Source organism: Syngnathoides biaculeatus, chromosome 8 (assembly GCF_019802595.1).
Source record: "Syngnathoides biaculeatus isolate LvHL_M chromosome 8, ASM1980259v1, whole genome shotgun sequence".
Taxonomy (NCBI): Eukaryota; Metazoa; Chordata; class Actinopteri; order Syngnathiformes; family Syngnathidae; genus Syngnathoides; species Syngnathoides biaculeatus.
The window spans coordinates 25,514,573-25,538,852 of record NC_084647.1 but is presented as its reverse complement, the minus strand read 5'-3'; the positions used below and the strand labels follow the sequence as shown (position 1 = coordinate 25,538,852).

Here is a 24,280-nt window from a genome sequence, read left to right as displayed (position 1 = left end):
AGTGCCAGTGTGTGGATAGACTGATGGTAAATTCTGGTGACAGGACCGGTGCTATCAGGATGATGAGTGACCCTGATGGACGCGCTTGTGTCGCTCTCTATACGGCTCACTCTCAGTATCCTGTTCTTTCTTTCTCACACTCGTGATTTTTCTCCATCCTTTGGCAAAATGTGCCGCTGTGACACGAGTTTTCTCCAGAGAGATATGGTGTAATAATCTCGGCAGTGACAATGAGCAGCCTTGCCAGAGAACTTTAGCACATAGACACACATGCAATACCGTAGACCTTCCCAAAGAAGCGCTGCTTATTCACTCACAGAAATGGGACACGCATAACACAGTCAGTTAGGGGGCCAACAGCTACGGATATTGTTGAGAACACACATTGGTATACTGTATATATGTGTGTGTGAGCGCACGTGTCCGCCAGGGTGTGCGCCATTGAGACGGCACTGCTGAATAATACATCTTTGGCTCGTCAAAGCTGCAACTTCAAAGCTCGGCACACACTGAGAAATGGAGGAGGGGGAGCGAGGGGGGCATGTGAGGCAGGGCGGCGCATAAGAGAGGTTGATGGAGAGACAAAAACAAAGATGTACATAAGATGAACTGGGAGAAGAGAATGTCAGCCAGCAGGTGAAGGATGACTGAGGGATGGCCACTATTGCCCTCTGTTAACTCGAGACATTTTCTAACTTTCTTAATCACATTCCTGCTTGAGTCTATTTGTCTTTCTCTTATATTGCTAGAACTATAGTGGCCAACGTTGACATTTTTGGTCCCATCTACTCACCGTCCACAGCTCTTGGTACACTTGGACAATGTAAAGTGATCCAATCCAGGAGTTTGAAAGCTCAGGCATATGAAGATATTCATTTGAAGGTCATTCAACAGTGAAACACGAATTCTGATTCCGTTATTGATACTGATTATTTTTCCATATATACTGATTCCTTATTGTTTCTTTTATTGATACTCATTGGGTGACGGAATGATATAATACAAAAGGGGTTGTTTCTTTTAGTTTGTTGATATTTTCATCTTTGACAGAAGATACATCATATTCGGAATGCACTCATAATTTTACTTCACAGATAGTGAGCAAGGAGGAAGAAAGTACACAATTTTCTTCTCTAAGTATGACAAGAGACACTAAAAGCTTAATGCTGTTTTTGCATACTTAAAAGATATCACAGATATCACAACTGTCCAGTTCCACTCTTATTGATGGTGAAAAAAGAAAATATTTGGGTTTTGACTGAGAACAGACAGGAGAGCTTCTAACTTTCATTACTTTTTCCAGGACATCAAGTCTTTTAATAGACTAGGTAGATTTTTCTCACTGGATAGCTCTTTCCTGGTTTTTTCGTGTCTCCGCCAAATCTCCCAGCTGTGCTCTCCACTGTCGGTCGAATCACACCGAAGAACGACACGCTTTAAGTGCCTTTACCAGAAGCCAAGCACATCTTTTTCCTTTTTTTTCCAAGTGGAAATAACAACTGAAATCCTCAGTCAATAAAACTGACAAACAATTCTTGGGAATCAAATTATTGGGGACTGGTTCTCAAAGAGAACTACTGATGCTTGATGTGGCATAAGTCTCGGAAATTTCTCAATCTGTCTGTGACTTTATACAGGTAGGATCTGGTTACTCAAGAACTTGTGTGATTCAACGTGGTTTTAATGAATGAGAAGGAAAAAGGTGGAGCGCTGGGCAAGTGGTTACCACATCTGCCTTAAAGTTCTACCGTTATCCTCTGTGTGAGTTTGCGTGTTCTCCCCATGCTGGGAAGAGGTACTCTGTTTTCCTCCCACATCCAAAAATCATGTGTAGTAGGTTGATCAAAGATGCTGAATTGCTTTTATGTGTGAATGAGTGTGAATGGTTGTTTGTTTATACGTGCCTTCGGATTGGCTGGTGACCAGTTTAGGGTGTTCCCTGTGTTTCGCTTGAAGATACCTGGGATAGGCCCCAGCTCACCCATGATCCTTGTGAGGATCATTGGTAAAGAGCATTGATGGCTAGTTGGATGGAGGAGAATTTCTTTTTTTTTTTTTTTAAAAAAGACCTTTTAGAATAAAATTTGTGGGGTGACATGTAAATTAAGACTTATGATAGTGAGAGTGGATGACGACAATCAGAACCTGTCCCCAACACCCAAAGGCAGAGAGATGTTACCCTCTCGTCCACCGGAGTGAACCCCAAAGCATGCCTCTCACTTTGGGCAATCCCATAGTGGAAGAGAGTCCCACACTTTTAGTACCAGGAATGGTACCCGAGCCCAAGCTGTGTGTATTGGCAGGCCCGTCTATGTCTAGTCGGATTTTCTCGTCCTCACACACCAGCTTGAGCTCCTTCTTTGCAAGGAGAGGTGATGTTCCATGCCCCTAAAGCCAGCTTTTGTCACAGAGGATTGGATTGCCAAGGGTCCCTGCCTTCCGCCACCGCTTAGCTCACACTCCATCCAACGCCTATGACCTCTCTCACAGATGGTGTGAGCCCATTGGAATCGGGGCCCGCCCCACATTACCTTTCCGACCGTTGCCGGGCTGGGCCCCATAAGGGCAGGCCCAGCCACTAGCCGCTCACTTTCAAACCCCACCTCCAGGCCTGGCTCCGTGTCATTGGAGACCCCTGATACAAACAACACGGTGAACAGGTGCTTAGGCTGTCTTCTGATTTCGAATCTCAGCTCAGGCGTATGGCGTTTGTATGTTCTCATCGCGTTTGCACGTTTTGTTTTTACAGATTGTAAGGCAACCTTCCACATTCCAAAAACATGCATGTTATGTTAATGGAAGACTTTTAATTGTCCACAGGTGAGAATGTGAGCATGAATGATTTTGTGTACAATAGATGGTGCATATAAGGAATGCTATGAGTCCAAGCATTAGGAGTCAAAAAAACTTGACTCAAACAAGCTCATTGTTTTTTCTCTTTTTCTCTTCTCATCCCCCTCATCCATCCCAACACAATCACCTTCCCCTGTTATTCCCTCCCTCCAAAAATTCCCCACCTAGGTTCGGCGCCATTGACTAATCATCTTCTTTTCCTCTCCTTTTCTGCTGGTCAAATCTCTCTCTCTATTCCGCTATCTGTCTGTCTCCCTGCCCTTGGCTTCTCTTTGTTGATCAGGCAATCCAAGGATTCGGCCGATGAAAAACATCACGGCTGTGGCAGGACGCAGCTCTTTTGTAAACTGCCGTGTGATCGGCTACCCGTATTATTCCATCAACTGGTACAAGGAGGGGCTTCTGCTACCCGACAACCATCGTCAGGTGAAGTCAGACACATTCAGATAAGATTTCAAGACAAACGTGGGTTTTACAGCGAGAAAAACAAGTGGCCACCCAAACTTCTGCTTTGTCTTTTGCATCACAAGGAGTAACTCAATAATTTAAGTTAGATTTGTTCCCCAATTTTTGAGTTGTTGTGATCTTTTAAGTCTTGGGGTGTGGGGGCAAATTGTGTATTCTATCATGACATTGGGGAAGGTGATTAATGAACAGTACACACAATCAAATGCAATTAAATTGGTTGAATAGTTCAAATTAATGCTGGTCGCAATGATGTGTGATTGTTTTGAGTCATCATTATTAAATTCAAATTGAACACTACACTGGATTAGAAAGGCTGTGTTTGACCCTGACGACAACCATTGCGTAACTCTTTACAGGTGGTGTTTGAAAACGGCACCCTGAAGCTTACCGATGTCCAGAAGGGGATGGATGAGGGGGCGTATATCTGTAGTGTGCTCATACAACCTCAGCTTTTCATCAAGCAGACTGTATACATTACAGTCAAAGGTGAGTCGTGCCTTTCTTTGGCAGGCTCATATCTCTGAATCAAAGTGTGCATGCTTATTCTCACAGTTCAGCAGGAGTTCATATAAAAAGAAATGTCATTTATTTAACAATAAACTGCTCTAGTGTATATTTTGGGGATACTCCAAAAGCTAAACAAGATCTCCTGACAATAACATTATTGAATTTTGGCTTATGTATTATTTTATATCATGACTGGCTATTTGTTACTTCTATCAAAAGTTTCCTTTTTCTCACTTCCACATGTTTGGTTTCTAGTTATTTTGTGTGATTAGGCAAGAAAATTGAATTATGGTCACATTGTGCCTATTTTAAGCACCTGGACTTGTACAATTATCATTTACAATATTTGTATTCTTGGATAGACGTCTAAACGCCATTGGTAACCTGTGACTGTATGTGGAAACGCCAAAGACGTGCTGCATGCTGCATGGAAGACTTCCACAGAGTGACTTTGTAGAAAAGCCTCAATTTGATTTTGAATGAACACCTTGGATTTGTCATATGAGTGTATAGAAAAGGCTCCTCTGACAGCTCCTTCTGTTTGACCTAGTTTCGTATCCTCTTAGTCCATATGTGGGTGAGACCACCCCCTTTCTTCTGATTGGTTTCCTCCATGTAGAAGACCCACTTGAGAGATTACACGAGTTTGGAACGTTGACACCCTGGCTTGGGAGCGGAGAAGAAGGCAGAATTGTTTGATTGTGACGTAGACAATCTTGAGCAGTTCGAATTACCTGATTTCAGTCTTCCACTTTGGACTGTGTAGACGACTTTAACTCATATTTCACGTTAACTGAGGCAACATAGAGACAATGTTACATCACAAATATTCAAAATAGTTGGTTTGGCCAAAATGTCTGCTTTAAATTAAAAAATGCTTTTTGTTGCAGATGAAGTGTGTAATTGGTCAGCCCGAATGTGCAGAACCTCTATGGCCGCACTTAAACTTTGTGAAAAAAAAAATTCTGTACTAAACTACAGCTCAAAAAAACTAACTCTAGAATGCAGTATAGTGGGTGGCACCGTGATGCAACTGGTTAGCGCGTTAGCCACACTTTTCTGAGGACCGGGGTTCAAAACCCGGCCCCACCTGTGGAGTTTGCATGTTTTCTCCGGGTGGTCCGGTGTCCTCCCACATCCCAAAAACATGCATTCATTGGAGACTCTAAATTGCCCCTAGGTGTGATTGTGAGTGCAAATGTTCTCTGTCTCTTTGTGCCCTGTGATTGGCTGGCCACCAGTTCAGGGAGTACCCAGCCTCCTGCCCTGCCTGTCTGCTGGGATAGGGTCCAGCACTCCCACAACCCTTGTGAGGATGAGCGGCTCAGAAAATCGATGGATATAGGCAGTACAGTGTATATGCCAACACTAGTCAAACCAACAAAATTTCATTTGTGAAAAAAAAAAAAGATTAGTCAGTGTAACAGCAGCGGCATGTATGTTATTATTTTTTCAATAAATTTTCATGTTTTTTCTTTTCTTTTAAAATAACTCCTAAAGCTTCCAGCATCATATGTATTTGAAGCAGAATTACTTGTAGCATTTAGAGGTGAAAAAAGCTCTGCGAGTGCTGATATTCTCTGCCAATAATTTTTTTATAATAGCTAAAACACTCAGTCTCTCCATACATTTGGATAGATTTCTGAAAGTGTTTTTAACAATATTGTTCTTACTTGTGGAATATATTGTCCAAATTAAAGGGAAAATACGCAGTTTTGAAATATTTGAATGTAGCCCCGTTGTAGAATAACTAACATTAAATTAATTACATGTAACATGGTGGGTTTTTTTTACTGCTTCATTTAAGTTTTTTTTAAGCCATAGTTCTGTCCTATGAAGTGTCAACTTCTGAATTAGCAAGATTAATACTGAGCTGTATTCAGTGTAGTACAGTGGTATACTGTTTGGATTTTTGTGGCTATTTGTTAAATTTGCAAAGGGGTTCAAAATCCCATCTGTGAAATTGAGGTCAATTTTTTTTCAAGGTAGTTCATAGGAATGATTGCACATATGTTTTTTAATGTGATGATTTTAACTTGAGATGTATTTTGTGAATAGTCCTTCAAGTTTAAGTTCTTTCTTTCACTAACAAAAAACGTAATTTTCAATAAAGTTACTGCATTATCATTTAAAAAAAAAATACAGTGTTTTCAATGACAGCTGTACAAACGTTCCCCAAGTTAATTTCTACATATTCCAAAGAAAATATTCGGTCCCCAGTATTTTTGTTACCCGACTTTTCAATACTGTGAGGGAACATAGCAAAATTCAAAAGGTTCTTGCATGTAAGAATATAAGGAACAATTATGAGTAAGCCATAGCAGTATGAATGGAAAGCAGGTAGGCTGCAAGTAAGGAAGGAAGCAAGGAAGACAATAAAGCGTGTATGCATTTCCTCTAATAACCCCTGATTACGGGGTGGAGTGGCCAAGTGTGTTCTTGGATCCACTCAGCAATTACAGAGAGCCCGAGTGCTATTGAAAAGGATGTGAACATGCTTAGTGGATGTATTTGCATTCCACCTTCAGCGTGGGGTGTTTATTCCCTCCGCCCTCCGTTACATCCGCACCGTTGTGTACGTGTCGTGCATCCTTCCTCGAAGCTCTCGGACGTGTTGAAAAATTGCGTGGCTGCGTGTTTGCCTACGTACGTTCACAAAGCGCGGGTGTCAGTATACCTGCGTGCGAATGTGTGCTCGGCATGTCTCTGATTTAATTAGATGAATTTTAATGAGGTCCAGATTAAATCCCCCAGATGTCTCAGATGTAACCCCCTCCACCGCCACCCTCTCCAACTGTGAATCACCTCCATTGGTCTCCATAGCAACACCATTCTTCCCCTGTGGATGGGGCTCTAATTAGAGCAGCTATTATGGGCTGGCTTTATCAGGGCAGGGTGGTTTGGAGTGGCGAGGTTGGCGAGGGGCACAGGCGCAGTGGCTAGTTCACATAGATAGGCAGGTTAAAATGCTTTGGAAGCTTTGGGGTGGTGTCTACAAAGGGTCTGAGGGTCTCAACGTTAGGTGGAGCTTCACCTATGTATTTGTCTTCTTTTGCTCTCCCTTCTCTGCTCCATTCTTATGAAACCTGTACCCCGCACACCCCGCACACCGCTGACTCTCCACCTCGTGTCCTTTCAATGCCCTCACATCTCCAAATCGGCACGTCTCCCCATATTTTGCCCTCACATCCTCCTTCTATACTCCATCCTTCACTTATTCATATCTGACTTTGAATCTCTGTCTTCACCTCTTACTCACCCTGCTCATTTAAACAACCATCAAACTGTTTGATTCTCATCTCCCCTTTATTTCCATTACTCTGTTTGCCTGTCTTCTCCCACTCCCCTGCCCTGTATTTCACCCTGTTGCCTGCCCTTGCATTGTCTCTACGCCACTCTGTTTTCATCTCACACTGCCGTCACTATTATACGCATGTCACTATTTCTCTTCCCGCCTTCCTCACCCTCACATTCATTCACTGTAATCCCGCCATAGTTCCTCCGCTGATCCAGCCATTTGACTTCCCGCCAACTTCCATTGGCAAGCTGATGTACATCGCATGCGTGGTGGCGTCCGGCGACATGCCCATCCGCATCACGTGGCGCAAGGACGGCCAGGAGATCGTGCCTTCGTCGGGCATCACCATCGACACCAAAGAGTTCATGAGCTCCCTGCAGATCTCCAAGGTGTCACTGAAGCACAACGGAAACTACACCTGCATCGCCAGCAACGACGCTGCCACTGTCAGCACTGAGAGGCAGCTCACTGTCACAGGTGAGGAAAAACCAGAAGTTGAGTAGATTTCCACCAAGTTTGAAAATGAAATTTAATACTTTCACTCTCGCTGACCAGAATTTTCTCTGGGTCAAATAAATCAGCCATCTAACCTTGATTATTCCTCATTTTAAAGAATCTATTTATTATTCTTAGTGCTTAGAGAAAATAGCTGAAAAGGCAGCAAAACTGATTGAGTTCTTCCTTGACCCATCCACTAGATCTCTGTGGAACTGGTTAATTAGTTTTTCTATAGTCCCGTTCACCAACACAGACACAGCAAGAAAAAAGATCACCTCAATCCTTTTGTGTGCAAAAAAATGCTTGAAATAAATTCACATGGAACAACCAGTGATGCTTTTGACTGAAGTGAGATCAATCAATGATGGATCGAAAACTATAAATGATGAATCGAAAACTATGTTTTTGCCGACAGTGCCTCCCCGTTTTGTGGTGCAGCCCAACAACCAGGATGGGATCTACGGGAAGTCTGGTATTCTAAACTGCTCAGTTGATGGATACCCACCTCCCAAAGTCATGTGGAAGCACGCCAAAAGTGCACTAGGTACATGCTCAGGTTCTTATCGTTCCCTTGCATTTGTCGCCCACAGCATGAGCTGCACCTGGTTCATTTAATGAGATTTTATCCTCAAGATGATAACGCTTGGGTTTGATTGACAGTGAGAGAGAGGTGCTCAATTAAAAACCATGTAAAGTGCATTCAAAGATTTTTTCAAAATACATTATGCATGTTTGAAGATAATTGCTGAAAACAGTTGAGTAATCTTTTGTGGAGATCTCTTGTTGAACAGTCTTATTAGTTTTCCAAATTTTGGGGAGGTGGTTAAAATGCTGCTAAGTGGCACACATTGGAGTCCAGCATGAGTCTCCCCTCCACTACTCTATAAGAACTCAAGCACATTTATTTGCTGCAGTCGTTATCCAGTGCAGCTGCGATATACAGTTAGCTGGTTACCTGTGCGCGTCCTTGCATTGTCACATTGCATTGCTTTCAGGTAGTCTGCTGGCCACTTCAGAGTGTCTCGTTCTAGGCCAAGAGTTTGCTTATGTCACGCAGAGAAAGCAGGAGAGCAAGAGGGAAAAATTGTCAGGCGGGCTCCATGGTGATGTGGCGCCTCATTGTCACAATACAATCCAGCCACAATAGGCTTTAAGTGAATAGATTTTCACGACTCAGACGTCACTATTTGTAGGTGTAAAAAAGATGCGAGACAAACTAGCATTATTTATTTTATTATTTTTTTTACAGGTCCCTGTACAGTACTGGTATTTTATTGAAAGCTGACTGTTAAGCAGGTTGTGTTTCCTGCACATTCAATAGACATGCCCACATTGTTTGAGAGCAGCCACAATGGCTTGAGTCTTCACAATTTTCGTGCTTCATTTTACAGTGTATGCTTGGAAACAAAACACAGTAGCCTATATTATTTAAATAACTAATCAAACTAACAGTTTAAACCCTTGACCTGCATCTTTTGTCAAGTTCAGCTTGGGCTCTATAAAAGCAATATACCAGCTCATTCAAACTCACTGTACACACAGTAATGGCACTTGCAAGCCCCAATTTTACACTTTCACCAAACAAAAACCTTTTCCTATCTTTTTCCAAAGAGTCAAGGTGCTATTATGTCAGGTGAGAGCACTCCAACATTTCCACTTCTCTATCCTTTGTATTTTGGCTCAGCGGGTATCGGGAACCCACAGCAGTACCACCCTGTGCCTCTGACGGGCCGGATACAGATCATGAACAACGGTTCGCTGCTGATCCGTCACGTACTGGAGGAGGATCGAGGCTTCTACCTGTGTCAGGCCTCCAACGGGGTGGGCTCCGATATCAGCAAGAGCATGGTGCTCACTGTTAAGAGTGAGTATATAAACTCTTAACTATATAAACTCAACTCAATTACTCAGACCCAAAAGTACCCTTAGAAGACTAAGACAATCCCACAGTGCTAGTAGAGTAGCTTCTCTCTCTTTCTCTCTCTCGGTGTCTGCAATCGCGTAATACTCTGCTTCACTTTCCTGTATCCCATTGGAGACAATATTTTTTATACAGCCATAAAATTCCCTATAGTACATATCAGCTGCAGCAGTTGACAGTATTATAAAGAAAAGTGACTGAGGAATATTGACTCAGATAACTTTTAAGTACATCTCAAGTATGAAATAAATGCAATAAGTCTCCCTGCAATTTGAATATTTCCCACTCGGGTATATAAAGCGGTGCCTTGAAATACAAGTGACCCAACTTAAATGTTTTTTCCAGGTGTGGTCGGTCATTGAGCGCTGTATGGAAAAAAAAAAAAGAAAACAAAACAATGATAATTTCACTTTGTGTATTTAAAGGGCCCCTTGCATATTTTTTTTTTTACCATTTGTTTTAAATCTTTGATGTCCCTAGGTTTAGGTTTCCAAGTCAATATGGGTTGGAAATGTTCAGAATGACCCTTTTCAAACTATTCTAATATGTCTTTTCCTCGTGTTTAAAAGATTTCATTTTAATCATTGATATGTAAAATTATATATAAATATACGTCACTATCATTGGGAAATACTATTAGCCAAGCATTGGACTATTTGCCCACTAATAGGAAAAGGGTCATGGAAGGACGTTCATTAAAATATGAAAGAGAGGGGGATATTGTGAGGTTTAGGCTCATCCTACCCTCCCATTTAGTTGAAAATTATATTCACTGTACATGCACACTTTGGCAACATTAACTCTAAGCTTTGGTATTTCATCCACTGTTACACCATACATTTAGAAGATAGAGTTCTCCAGTTAAGTATTGTTGTAAACCACTTTATGCGCATATTTTATTGACTGTATTTGTAAGGCTTGGCAACAGGTGAGACAGGCTCGCTTAAAACGCCTTGGAAGCTCATCCGGTGGTTTTTAAGTGTTTTGCCTTTTTTGCACTTAGCATTCAACTGACCCTAAACTTTCTCACAGAATGATTTTGACCCATTTGTGTAAATCAATGAAAAATTTGGGGTTTTTGCACATTTAAAACTAACACATCTTTGATTTGTAAGCCAGTTTTACCTTCAAGCTGCAAAAATCCAAATGCCTTTGACTAGCAAACAAATAGCATCGGTGTCGCACTGTTATAACCAATTAAGGAGCGGATGTTTGAACACAAACAGTGGAACATCACATGTATACAGATAATTCAAGGTGGCCAAATACGCACACAAGAAGTGTCAGTACATCTATTGAATTGAAGCAAAAAAACTGATTCATTCTTATCAGTCTATTTATTTAGCTGTATGTTTTCATAAAATACAATTTTATGAAGTGCCTATTTTTCCTTATTAAAAACACTACCTTTTTTATTTATTTGTTTTTATTTTATAAAATAGATTATATAGAATAATTATAGGCATTTGAATTCATGTCGAGAGAGATGATTTTAGAGACAACTGTTTTACGAGTGTGGTCACTGATAAAATTAAACTAGTATCTCAAGGCAACACTTTAGCTAAAAAAACTGTTTCTGGTTGTGTTTTTGTTGGACATTTTATGCACACCACATGTTAGACAAATCTATAGTGAACTCACTACCTCAAATGTGTCTTACAAAAGACAACCAATTCTTTCCGAGATTCAAAAGGCAAAGAATAAGACAAACAGGTTGGAAGAAACCTGCTAAGACAGCTAATTTAAAACGAGTTTGCGTGAGTGAGTGTGTGTGTGTGTGTGTGTGTGGTGTGTGTGTGTGTGTGGTGTGTGTGTGTGTGTGTGTGTGTGTGCGTGTATATGTATGTGTGTGTGTGTGTATCGGATCGGTTGGAAGAATGTCGAGCAAGTGAACAATTGATCCCCTGAACCCACGAGATCTGTCTACAGACAATCAAAAACACTTTGAGCATAATCATTATCTGCAATCCATCAGCACGGCCTGCCCCCGCCGTCAGTAACGGCCCGCATAATGAAAAAGTATGAGGAGAGTGCTGGAGGACGACACGCCGCACTCAAGCCGCCATTATGAAGTGAACAAGTGACTGAGATTAGATTCATCGTGCCGGACAATGACCTTACCTGACAGCGCCACTGAGAAAAGAGATGTTAACGGATGATTCCTGGCACATTTGACACCACGGCACGCTGGCACAAGTGTATGAATACGTGTTCTACCATGGGGTCACTCCACACCCACCCGCCTCTTGCTTTACTCTGGGTTTTAGTGCTATTGATTGAACCGTTCCTGTCCTCTGCCTCCCTCACTGTTGTCTGTTTGGTTCAGTGGCAAAAGAGGCTAGGGTGAGATGAATAAGTGATGAAAACAAAACACCAGAACCTCCGTCCTCGGGTCGATATTGTGTGTGAAAGAAGATTGAGTGCGCAACTGACTGTGTGTACAGAGGGAGGCAGAGTGTATCGCTTTTGCCTCTTCATTCACCGAGACCTCGATGTTAACTATCGGAGAATGAGAGAGGAGGTTTATTGACTTTACCTCATTGATCATTGCTCTTCATCACTGGAACTTGGCCACTCTCGACTCCACCGCTTAAAGGCTCACTCTCCTTCCTTGGCCCTCACTGCTCCTTCACCTCCTTTTAAGACCCTGCTTATTATCCACTCACTTTCTTGTCTGTCCGTCATTCTACCGTCACTGCTCACTGCCACCGTTTCATCCTGTCTCCTTGTTTTCTGCCTTCCTCGCTACAGTCCCAGCCATGATCACAAGTCACCCCAACACCACTATGGCCAAGAAGGGTCACGTTAAGGAGCTGAACTGCACAGCCAGGGGAGAATGGCCCATCATCATTCGCTGGGAGAGAGGCGACACGGTCATTGACCCTGACCGCAATCCCCGCTACTCCATTACCACAAGCCCCAACGAGAAGACTGATGAGGTCTTATCCACTCTCAAGGTAAGGAACGGTTACCCTCGGCCTCGTTGAGGGCTCGGCTTGTGAATGCAGACAATGGCGACTTTGTGACTCTCGCTTGACAAATCTTTGCACTTTGTTTTCACAAGTGAGGGTGCAAGTTGCGAAATCACTCAGTCACTTCAAGTGTTTTCTTCAAGTTGGAGAAAATCTTTTCAACATTGTTAGAAAAATAACTGGCATTTGCAATTCCCCAAGTGATTGCATGTGCATGCTGAGAGATGATGTTTCTGGGGTGATGTGGCAAAGAACGAAATGAATTGCCAAATATAATTAATAATTTAACACATCTCGGTAGTCTTCAAATACTATGCGAATATCCTCCCTAGAGGGATCGAGCAGTATAGAGTTGACATCAAAACACTGAGTGGATGCTTTTCAAGTGTGAGGCTTTGACATCACTTATAGCTAAAGAAATGGTCAGTATTATCTCAGCGTAAAGGGCCTCATTTACTCAGATGCCAAATAAATAGCGCAAAATTGCGTGCTCACGCTACAGATGGTGAATGCTACTTTGTGGGCTTGTTGCATGTGATTTACCAAGACTTTCATCGTTTACAACGATCCCAAATAGCGGGAGCTAAATTGCATGTTCACTTTTGCAGATTGCGCATGCTGTTGTTGGTAGGCATGTTGCACATGATTTGATAATATTGAAAATTTCTACCGAGAACCAAGTTCCTAATTCTGCAATGTTAACAAAGTGAAAAGTATCCCATGGGTTTGCATCTTTATCTGGAACCACTCCTTATTTAAAACGTTTCTTGCTAGGCACGCTTGTTCCAACCCTCTAGTTGCTTGTAACTGAACAGTGATGGGGAAAAATACGTCTTGGTGGGGATATGCAAGTATTTGAAATCAGAAAAATCAGTATTGATACGGATGCTAAAGCGTCTTCCAACTCTGGCCCAGTCAAAAAAGCAAGCAGAAAACGAAAGGACTTTATGTTTGCATTGCCGTGTAGATCTTAACCACACCACCTTCATTAGATCCTCAGAGGCAGTTGGTTTGATTTCTGCTATGTCTACATGTCTACTCAAAGCTGAAACCAGCAGAGCGTGAGGACTCAGTCTTCTTCTCCTGTCACGCCATCAACTCGTACGGCGAAGGACGAGGCCTCATTCAGCTCACTGTGCAAGGTGCTCCTGTTTGTGCAGATGAACATCAAATGTGTCTACATCTCCGTTGGTTCCATTCACACTGCTTATTCCTCAGAGCCCCCAGACCCTCCAGAGCTGGAGGTGCGAGAAGTGAAAGATCGCAGTATGAACCTGCGATGGACGCAGAGGTTTGACGGGAACAGCGTCATCACTTCCTATGACATTGAGTATAAGAACAAGACTGGTATGTACAAGTACTGCAGAAAAATGGGATCATTGAATCTGTAGATTGAAAGGAAACTGCCATCTTTTTTTCAGATAACTGGGAGTTGAAGCATGCCACTCGAAACATCTCCCCCACTAACAATCAGGCCAACATTGTGGACCTCCACCCGGCTTCCGTCTACAGCATTCGCATGTACTCCTACAATGCCATCGGCAAGAGCGAGGCCAGTAAGGAGCTCACCATTAGCACGGAAGAAGCTCGTAAGTACATGGGAACGTGCGGAACATTACAATGTTAGTGTGGCTGTGTGACAAATGGGGCCCTCTCTGTTTTTGCAGAGCCTGATGGTCCTCCCATGGATGTGATCCTGCAGCCGGTGACCTCTCAGAGTATCAGGGTTACTTGGAAGGTAATGATTTTTGTTGACTGAAGAGGTGGCAAAACTACTCATTGTGTACCTTCAGTAGAAGTACTAATAGAAGTAGTACTAGTAGTAAAAGCCACATTAACAAATATTTTTTTAGTTGATGTTATTGTGATGAAAGTCAAGTTAACAAGAATAGTTGAGAAAATGCTGGTTAGGACAATCAGGTTCTCGCACCTTGCTATATTTTTCAATATTTTAGTTTTTTTTTTTTAATATATTGAATGACTATCCTATACGTTCTTGCACGGGATCACTTGGTGGCACTCTAAAATGATGTATTTTACCTACAAACATGCAGTCCCATTTATGGACAGGGCACAGGTCGACTGAACCACAAATAAAGCAGAAATCGAGCCTACGTCATATCGAAGTGACAATGGCTTTGTTATAAGACTGAATTCTAGGGGGTGCCAGGCCAGGAATCGCAGATTGTAGCTTTACCTCACTTCATTCCACCCCACAGGCTCCCAGAAAGGAACTCCAAAACGGAGTGATCCGAGGTTACCAAATCGGTTACAGAGAGAACGGCCCAGGCAGCAATGGCCAATACAGCATTGTGGAGATGAAGGCCACCGGAGACAGTGAGGTGTACACGTTGGACAACCTCAAGAAGTTTGCACAGTACGGAGTGGTGGTTCAGGCCTTCAACAGAGCTGGTACCGGGCCCTCCAGCTCTGAGATCAACGCGACCACACTTGAAGACGGTAAGGACCCATCATCATTGATAGACCATAACAATGGGTGCACATGCACAGTGTAATGTGTCAACAAAAAAAGCCCAATTTTACAATCGATACTGTTTTGTAGTGTCATTCAGTCAATTTACTGTGCTACATTACAAGCCAAACACCTCTCAGTATAATAAAGTGCACTTCTGCACTGTTGCAAACGACGGCACAATAACAAAAAGGAAATGTTTGCTTTTTTCAAGTGTAAAAATGGACTGCTTTGGTGACCAGCCGCCATAATTGATGCTTTTCTAACAGCACGGTGCCGCATGAGCAAGTGGAAGAGTAAACTGTCACCCATCCACCAGCTTTGATTCACAGTTACTGCACATTCCGTGTCGCTTTCTCGCCGTCTGAACTGTGTCACGTTGCTCCATCTTTTTTTCACTGAAAAATCACTGCGTTCACTACATTCTAACAAGAATGAATGTTGCCTGCTGTAAACCAAAGCTTTCGTACCCAAGCGGTGCACAAAGGAGTGCGGCGATAAAGAGCTGTGTGATTAGATGGAAATAAACAACTACAACAGATCTTATTGATGGTTTTATTTCAGCTCAACAGGGCCAAACATTTGCTCACTTTAGATGTTGTAATGTGCAAGCTACTCTTTAGTGAACTGATTCCTTTTTGTTAGCTGATTAGATCGATGCTTTACTGAAAATACCTTTTAAAAGTTGAACTGATTAATGGAAATTATTCAATCCAACAATAATTATTGCAATAGGTGAGGTGTGTTTTAAGATGGAAGCGATGGACTGTAACTAGGGTTTTGGCTCAAAGTGGAGCAGACGTGGTACAATTCTGATCATTCAATCATGTGGATTTGTCGCATCTGCCACTGACTCAAACAAATACTTTTTCTTAGTTCTTTAAAGCCCAACAGATCTTATCACTACTGTGTATTCTAACTTTTTTTTTTTACACTACCTATAATAATCTACGCAGACTCTCCTACATTCGTGACTCCCCTCACATTGGAGCACAGCAAAATCTCCAAAACACATCTTGGAAAATGTTTTCTAGTTCAATAAAGCCAACGTTGAACTTTTTGCCTGTAATTCCAAAATGTATGCTAGCCAGAAACGCAAGAGTGCTCATTACTAAAAGGTGATGATACCGACAGTACACGGTGCATCCATGCTACATGATGGCGGCAGCATCATGCTTTGGGCTGTTTTCCTTCAGGTGGAACTGAGGCCTTAAGCAAATAGCAGTCAGTGTCAGCACAAAAATCTTCAAGCGTCTTTACTAGAAAGCAAAACAAAGTCAGGAAAATCCCATTATAACATCTGAACTTTATTTGGGGTTAATAGTAAGCGCTTTAATTTGTGTCAGATGTATGCTGACTCCCATTGAACATGAGTTTGAATTTGATTCGTTAATTCTGAACACAGTATTGTCCCAGTTTTAAGAGAATAGTGTGCAAAACTGTGCAACCACATTTTTACTTCCCTTGGAAAATATTGAAAAAAACAGTTTCACTTGAGTTGTTCAATATAATAATAATGTAATTAATGTCACATAATGTGTAGGAATTATTCATCATGGTCTCATTTTTTATGTCACAGCCTGACCCCTAATCTGGCATTTAAACAGGGGTGTGCAGACCTTTTATATCCACTCTATTTTCCATCCGACGTAATGGATAAGAAGTAGGAAAGCACATTAAAAAATAAATTGATAAGCTCTTGTCTTGAACATTTATTGGACCAACTTCCAAATGGTTCTTGTCGCGTGCCTCCCCTTAGCATAATACCACAATTGAAGTTCAAAATATCACCCAACTAATGCACCAATGGTCCAGTAATAACTGTTTTCATGATGTTAATTTTAAGAGCTAGGGGTGACCCAAAATTAGACAGAAATTTCCGCCTCCAACAAGCAAGCAGGAAAAAAAATGATATCCACTCGAGGTGATTATTGTTAAGAACCTCACAATTCGATTCAGTGTTTGAATCTTTACTTTGCGATTGAATTTGATTTTGATTCTTTCCGTGGTGATTCAATTTGATTCGATAGTGAATTAAATGGTTTAGTTGTGAGTCAGGAAGAAGTAGAAATACACAAACACCTGTTGAAAATGATTATTATTATTTCATGCTCATGTGAATATCAGTGGGATGTCACCTCCCACTTTGGAGCAACAAACCATCAGAATAGGTCAGTTTTTTGTTGGTCTTTATGCATAACGAGTATAAAAGTACGTAGTCCTGTGTTCTAGAAACACACAAGAATTCTAATTGAGCCTAAAGTTCAGATTTAAAAGGGGACCACCATCATGCCACTGCTGCTTCCTTTTTAACCTTTTTTGTTGTTGTTAGGTAAAATCACGCGCGACCCACCACGGGTCCTGTAGTTGCAGTATTTTGACTTTTGCTCCCACTAAACAAGAGGTGTCTTTGTTCAGATTCCATCCATAGTTTATATATTGCATTAAAAACATTTTTTCCCCCAAAACAGGCCATCTCCTTATGAAAACACAGACATATACAGTAAGCGCACACACAGTGAACAGTTGGCTGAGCCCCATTGGTCCAGAGCAGCCAAGCCCTCCAGCGCTTCCCTGTGGCTGTCACCGTGGCGACAGTGATATTGATGGCCATTATGATAATAGTGATAACAACAAGCATACTAAAAATAATTATAATTAGCTTGTCTGTCGGTCCGTCTCTCCCTCAGCCTGCTTCCTGCTGTAATTATCTGCAGCTGAGCGCTTTGTCTCCCTGCTCTTCTTTTCATCTTTTTTCCTTCCTCTGCTTTTCACTCTCTTCCTCCCTTCCTCCTTTCTTCTTCTAGCCCTCCTCCCTGCAGTCAAAAAAATGCCTGACGTTTTGCAGCGTTTCTTCATTTTTTGTTGTCTTTTGAAAAATCCAACAAATAATCACGGTTAATTTTTACTCTTCCTCACCAACATTTTTCCTTCATTTATCCAGTGTTAAGTAAACGCTCGTCGGCCCTCACCATTTATACCTGGATCCAAATTATTTACACTTGTAGCCCAAAGGTCTATTCATGCAAGGCCCAGTTTCATCACTTCCTCCGTCCTCCTCCCCACCTCCGCCCTCCACGCCAGCTGCCCAGAATAACGGCCCTGGCGGACTTGGCCCAATCTCGTGTCTTTCAGTCCGAGCTCTTCCTCTCTTCCTGCCCCTCAAAACGTCCCTGCACAAGTCGACTTCTGTTCATTATCAACGCTGTGCGTTATTCAACCCCTGAAAGGCCAATGCTTCAGAAGGGACACCTGGACAAGTTAGAAGAGAGCGAGGCTTGTGCTCAGAAAAAAACTGGGATACATTTTGCAAGCTTGTTGAATCACCACTGCTTTGCAGCGGAAACGTCCATTAGGGATTCTCTAATTATACTTCAATCTGTCACTCGTTACACACTCTCTTGATTTACTCTCAAACCTTGACCAAGACTTCCTTTTAATTTTTTTTTTTCATTAAGATGACGCCATACTCAAGTATAATGTATTAGTGGGAACATGCCGAAATGTACTATATGCATTATTTCACTCACATAACTGAACTTTTTTTTTTTTTTTTTTTTTTTACTTTAAGTGAATAGAAATGCCATTAATCTGTTCCAGGTACACACATTACTCATTTTTTATACAAAAGATTGAGAATATATCCTGTGAGTATTGTTAGATTCTCTGTCTACATGGGTTGTGGCTCCGTTTGTTTTCAAATATCCATTGGTTAAAGGGTTATTATTACTGCGACACTGATGGCAGTTTTGTCAGCATGTCTATGATGTTTTGTGTTAGCATTAGGCTAGCAGACATTCTAAAGTTATTTACACACACACACCACTCTTAAGTTACATCTTTGTTGGATTTGAAAAGAAAATACCACATGATAGTGTACAATAGATGCTCACACTTTTTAAAATTTCTGTTTTCTTTCAATAAAAAGAGAACCTTGAAAGGTAATGTTTTGGGCATTTGATTCAAGTCATGACCAAACAAGCTGTTCCTAATTGTTAAGATAACATTAAACTTAAAATGCCTGAGTTCTTCAACCTGTCCTTTTCCCACTGCTCTCCCAGTTCCCAGCCAGCCTCCTCAGAATGTGCGCGCCATCTCTGTCACATCGGATGAGGCTGTCATCTCTTGGGCCGAACCCCCCAGGATGACTCTACATGGAGTTTTAAAGGGCTACCGTGTCGTCTTTTGGGCCGTCTTCCCTGATGGAGGTGTGTTGCTTAAACCAGTGTTTTCCAACCTTAAGGTAATTGATAAAGATTTTTGCGCCCCAGACTGACTCATTAAAAAACCAGACAACAGAGATGAATGAAGCTTTACACATCATTAAATACAGTATATGTATCCTCCTCATCTAAAAATAGGTCATTTTATTTTAACTTTTCATTTTTATTATTTTTTTTTTTTTCTTTGTGTGACTGAGTTGAGTTATAGGGTGGCACCCCTGCAACCCTATTGACCAGTCGCCGCTACATCATGAATATTTTATGACGTACCACCAAAGAAAATATCACATGTATTTACTGTATTAAAGAAAATCTTGTTCCAATTTACTTATATATTTACTCACTACTACTTACTCATTGTGTGAGCTGTGTCTTATTCTGTTGTACAAATAGCAACGCATGAATACACAGGTTAATTGTACTTTCTGCCATCAAGAGAAAGAGCATTTATATAGTCATGGCTAAAATCATTAGTACTCCATGAGTGCCATTTGTATTGCACATTATCGTACACACTTGCTTAAAAAAAAAAACGTTCTCTCATTTTTGTAGCAGATAGCACGTAAAAATATTTTTTGGTAATCCTAGTTGATTTTAAACTGGAAAAGCCTGATCATATTTCATGTCAGTTAGCTGGAAATAAGTATATGTCATTTTATACAGTTATGGCCAAAAATACTGGCACCTGTAGCCATGACTATAACTGTTTTAGTTAGGATCAACAATGTGAATTTGGATAATTATCCTGCAGCTCTCTTCTCTCACGACACAGTACAGTGATTTGAAATCAATTGACTATGTGGCCAGTGTCCTCTCTTGACATCAGTCTGTCACCTGTGCTCTTCAGAGTGGGGTGAAATGCAGAACATCACTACAACCAAGGAGCAGGTGGAGCTCAGGGACCTGGAGAAGTTCACCAACTACAGCATCCAGGTCCTGGCCTACACACAGGCTGGCGATGGCGTGCGCAGCAATGTCCTGTACATCCAAACACGCGAAGACTGTGAGTATGCTCTTGATGCGTTTTATCTTCACACATACATGGATAAAGCAATTTTATCCAAGGGTTTAAGATGTTTCAGCTGCAGTGTGGGAGGTGCATTTGTGCGGGGGGGGGGGGGGGGTAAAGGCTCTTTGTAAGGCTGAGGTAGCTGATTAAAACCTCTTTGTGCTCTGATGTGCCATTACCAGTGCTAATGAGAATTAAGAAGCCAAAAAGTGTGTGCGCGTGTGTGGCTCTGTGTGTGTGTGAGAGATGAGCCTAGGGGTGTGTATCTGTCCATTGGAGGTGTGCCTGTGTGTACGAGCACATTTGCCAGTTTTGGGATGCATGTGCAAGTAAGTGTGTCTTAGCGTGTGAAAATGCACTACTGTTTGTTAGCACTTCTCGCCTGGCACCCCGTACAAGAGAGAGATTAATTCTTTGTGGCTTAGGGAGAATTAGTTTTGTGCTTACACCAGTGGGTTGTGGATTACATCCGGATCCGCCTCTCCGCTCTTTCCCTGAGGCCCCGACAAGGGAGGAGGCAGGCGGGGGTATAAGCGAGTTTTAAGAAGTGTCATTTCAGACCAAAAAAATGCCTTTATTCTGTTTTCCCGTTTTCCTTTTCTTTGTGTTATCCTGACTGCAGTAGCTCTTCAAATATGTGCACGGGCCCGCGTGAGTGTGTGTTTATAACAGCCTAGGCTGAGCGGCTCGTTTTTTTTTTCCCCTTGATGCGGGTCGACACTGTGTCCAGGGGCAACCTCTTCACATACGTTCACCGTTATCTTTCTGATCCCTTTGCCCTCGGTGCCATGTGCGTCATAAGCGAAAGTGTTTATAGTAGAGTTGTGCAAACAGAGCAATCGTCAGCCCGCCCCCCTCTGCCGCAAAAGGCGAGATGACAGAGATTCACGACCGCCTTCTGCGAGGCTCCCTTTCAATGTGCATACATGTGTTTACTTGGGCGTGCTTGTGACAGTGCTTTGGGTACATAATGGTCCTCTTTGAGCCCTCGCATCCATTTTAAGTCACTGAGTATCTCAATTCGTACACCTGAACCATCGAGTCAGTAGAATACAATAGAAAATCTGGGGTTTATAGAGATACAGTCTTAAAGCTCGTTTGTAACTGTTAGTACAAAGTATTGTTTAAACGTGTTGTGATTCATAGTTCAACAACACTTAAACTGTGAGTAAAAACAGTGGTACCTTGAGATATGAATGACCTCATCTTGAGCAAAGTAAAGGAGCTTACTAACTTTCTTTGTTTATATCCATCCATCCATTTTCTGAGCTGCTTATCCTCACAAGGGTCGCAGGAGTGCTAGAGCCTATCCCAGCTATCATCCGGCAGCAGGCGGGGTACACCCAGAACTGGTTGCCAGCCATTCCCAGAGCACACAGAGACAGGCAACAGTCACGCTAGCAATCACGCCGAGGGGTAGTTTAGAGTCCCCAATTAATACCTGTTTTTGGGATGTGGGAGGAAACCGGAGTGCCCGGAGAAAACCCACACAGGCATGTTGACAACATGCAAACTTCACACAGGCGGGGCCAGGATTTGATCCCCAGTCCTCAGAACTGTTTGGCCATCACTCAACAACTGCGCCTCTGTGCTGCCCTCATAAAAATGAAGGCCTCCCTTATTAATTGTCAGGCACTCTCTGCAGATGAGTGAATAAATTATCTTGGACACTACACTTAAAAGGATCAATCTGCACAGGAGTCTAATTGTATGTATTTCATTACTGCATATTTAATTACTGTTGTTTAATGAAACGACAAACTCTGCAAAACATTGAGATGGTTCTTTGTTTTTGTGTTCTTTGTAAGCATACATTTATCAATCATCAGTTGGTTGACACGGTCTCTGGCTCTCTCAATGATCCAGACCCCGGGCCCCCAGCTGGCATCAAAGCTGTGCCCTCCTCTGCCAGCAGTGTTGTGGTATCCTGGTTACCTCCTCATAAACCAAATGGAATCATCCGCAAGTACACCATCTACTGCTCGAGCCCCGGATCAGGCCAACCGGTGAGTTAAAAGGGAATGAAAGGGTGAAGACACCATTTTAGAGCATGACATATGTTTGGAGGAAATGCTTTTTTCCCCTCCATTTTATCTTGTATGTAATCCGTATGATGCAAAGATAAAGGTCAATTGATTCAATTATAATGTGCATGGATTGTGTATGCGTTCGTGCACTTTTTTGCTGCAGTCTCCGCACGAGGCGTGTGTGTGAAATGAGCACTGCTCGTACCGCAGTGCGCGCGTGTGCAAGCTCACCCTCCTGCCTTATTTGCATATCTGTGTCTCATCACGTTGCCAGGACAACCTCATCTGTACATCAAGCAGAGTAGAAAAACACGCGCACACACACATGCAACTAACATTCACACATCAACAGTATCTATCTATCTATCTATCTATCTATCTATATCTATCTATCCTATCTATCTATCTATCTATCTATCTATCTATCTATCTATCTATCTATCTATCTATCTATCTATCTATCTATCTATCTATCTATCCTATCTATCTATCTATCTATCTATCTATCTATCTATCTATCTATCTATGCGTCCATCTGAAGCCCCCATGCAGAGTTCAGGATGATTATTATGTAAATGAGTGCGACTGGAGTGACGGAAGGAAGGAAGGATGGGGTGGTGGTGGGGCGGTGTATGAAGTGGGGTTTGTATACACACCGCGCGGGGAGTACTTTTGTTCTTCTTTTCATTATCTCGCTCTATTGTTCCCTAGATCGCCGCTATCCCCACGCCTAAGGAATATTTTAATATCCGTTTCAGCTCACTCACGACCCCCACTGCTGTTTTTGACTAGTACTGTTTCCAATCTGATATCCTTCCATTCATGACTCCCCCTGTACCTCCCTCTCACCCTCCACCTGCAAGTATAGAGACAAATGCACAGGCAGGAGAGTCATTGAATTAAATGTAAGTCAGTGAGAGGTTGTAAAGTACAAAGTTTGTGTAGGGGGGGGTTCACTGTGCTGTCGAATGGATGCGAGCAGAGTCTGGAAAACGAAAGGAGAAGAAGGGAAGGGATGTTACAGTCAGGGGGAAGGCTACGCAGAAGGGAATGTCTAATGAACAGAGGTTTGAGGGATAGGAAACGTGCCTTTGTGGGTTCCTCCGCTCATACATGTATGTGAGCATGTTATCATGAATGAAGTATCCTGCAGGAATTGAAAAAAAGCCAGCAGACTCAAATTTATTGACGAGGCTGAAAACAACTGGACCGCCGAAAATGTAAATTAGTGCCAAACTGGTGGGTGTGGTGACATTTAAATGCTCGTGGAAAATGTTTCCGAGAGGTTGTTTGCACGACCAGTTAATTGGACAAAAAGTAATTGCGCTGTACAAAACATTAGTGAACATTATAGCATTATATATATAGACTCATCCATTTTCTTAGCCGCTTATCCTCACAAGTACTGTCACCCTCTCACAATCACACCCAAGGGCAATTTGGCATTTCCAATTAATGGATGTTTTTTTAATGCCCAAGTATGTAACAACACACAAGGAATATGTATCCGACAGTCAGTGCCGCCCTAGTACAACATTCATGTTGAGTACTGAGAAGAACAAACAAACTAACAGGGATGAAGAACAATAGACATTCAATTAATAGGAAGTCTTCCTTATAAGAGTTATAGTTGTGCTAAAGCTGATTCTGATTCTGAATTTTGGAATGTGAGAGGAAACCGGAGTGCCCAGAAAAAAACCTCACACAGGCACGGGGAGAACATGCAAACTCCCCTCAGCCAGGGTTGGTTTTGAACCCCGGTCCTGAGAGCTGTTAGGCCAACACTCTGCAGCTGCACCACCATATCGCCCCAGTATATGTGTTTTTGGAGAAAACAGTGATGTGACAAGACAGCAGACACGTGGCTGGGTTAAACACACTGCAATTATGTACATATCCACCTCCAGGTAATTTATGTCACTGTATGTGTGCTTTCTCTCTCAGTTGCTATTTAGGTGCAAGTGCAGATTTATGTGCGTTGTGGCTGTTATAGATTGGTCAAAATAGTGTCTGACTGTTTTTGATATCTGA

At 42.2% G+C, this 24,280-nt stretch overlaps 1 protein-coding gene across 2 annotated transcripts in view; it reads left to right on the top strand.

Moving 5' to 3' along the window:
- dscaml1 (Down syndrome cell adhesion molecule like 1) overlaps positions 1-24,280 on the top strand; it is a 125,415-nt gene that overhangs the window by 79,372 nt on the left and 21,763 nt on the right. Inside the window, exons 8-21 of one of the 2 annotated variants that reach the window (XM_061827580.1) lie at positions 3,137-3,279; positions 3,678-3,807; positions 7,325-7,603; positions 8,040-8,168; positions 9,309-9,488; positions 12,297-12,502; positions 13,563-13,659; positions 13,736-13,864; positions 13,939-14,106; positions 14,185-14,255; positions 14,737-14,977; positions 19,052-19,198; positions 20,061-20,216; positions 22,089-22,228. In XM_061827580.1, coding sequence (XP_061683564.1) covers positions 3,137-3,279; positions 3,678-3,807; positions 7,325-7,603; positions 8,040-8,168; positions 9,309-9,488; positions 12,297-12,502; positions 13,563-13,659; positions 13,736-13,864; positions 13,939-14,106; positions 14,185-14,255; positions 14,737-14,977; positions 19,052-19,198; positions 20,061-20,216; positions 22,089-22,228 — 2,216 coding nt within the window. Of the gene's footprint in view, positions 1-3,136; positions 3,280-3,677; positions 3,808-7,324; positions 7,604-8,039; positions 8,169-9,308; positions 9,489-12,296; positions 12,503-13,562; positions 13,660-13,735; positions 13,865-13,938; positions 14,107-14,184; positions 14,256-14,736; positions 14,978-19,051; positions 19,199-20,060; positions 20,217-22,088; positions 22,229-24,280 lie in introns of those variants that run through there. The other variant, XR_009796095.1, reaches the window with a different exon arrangement.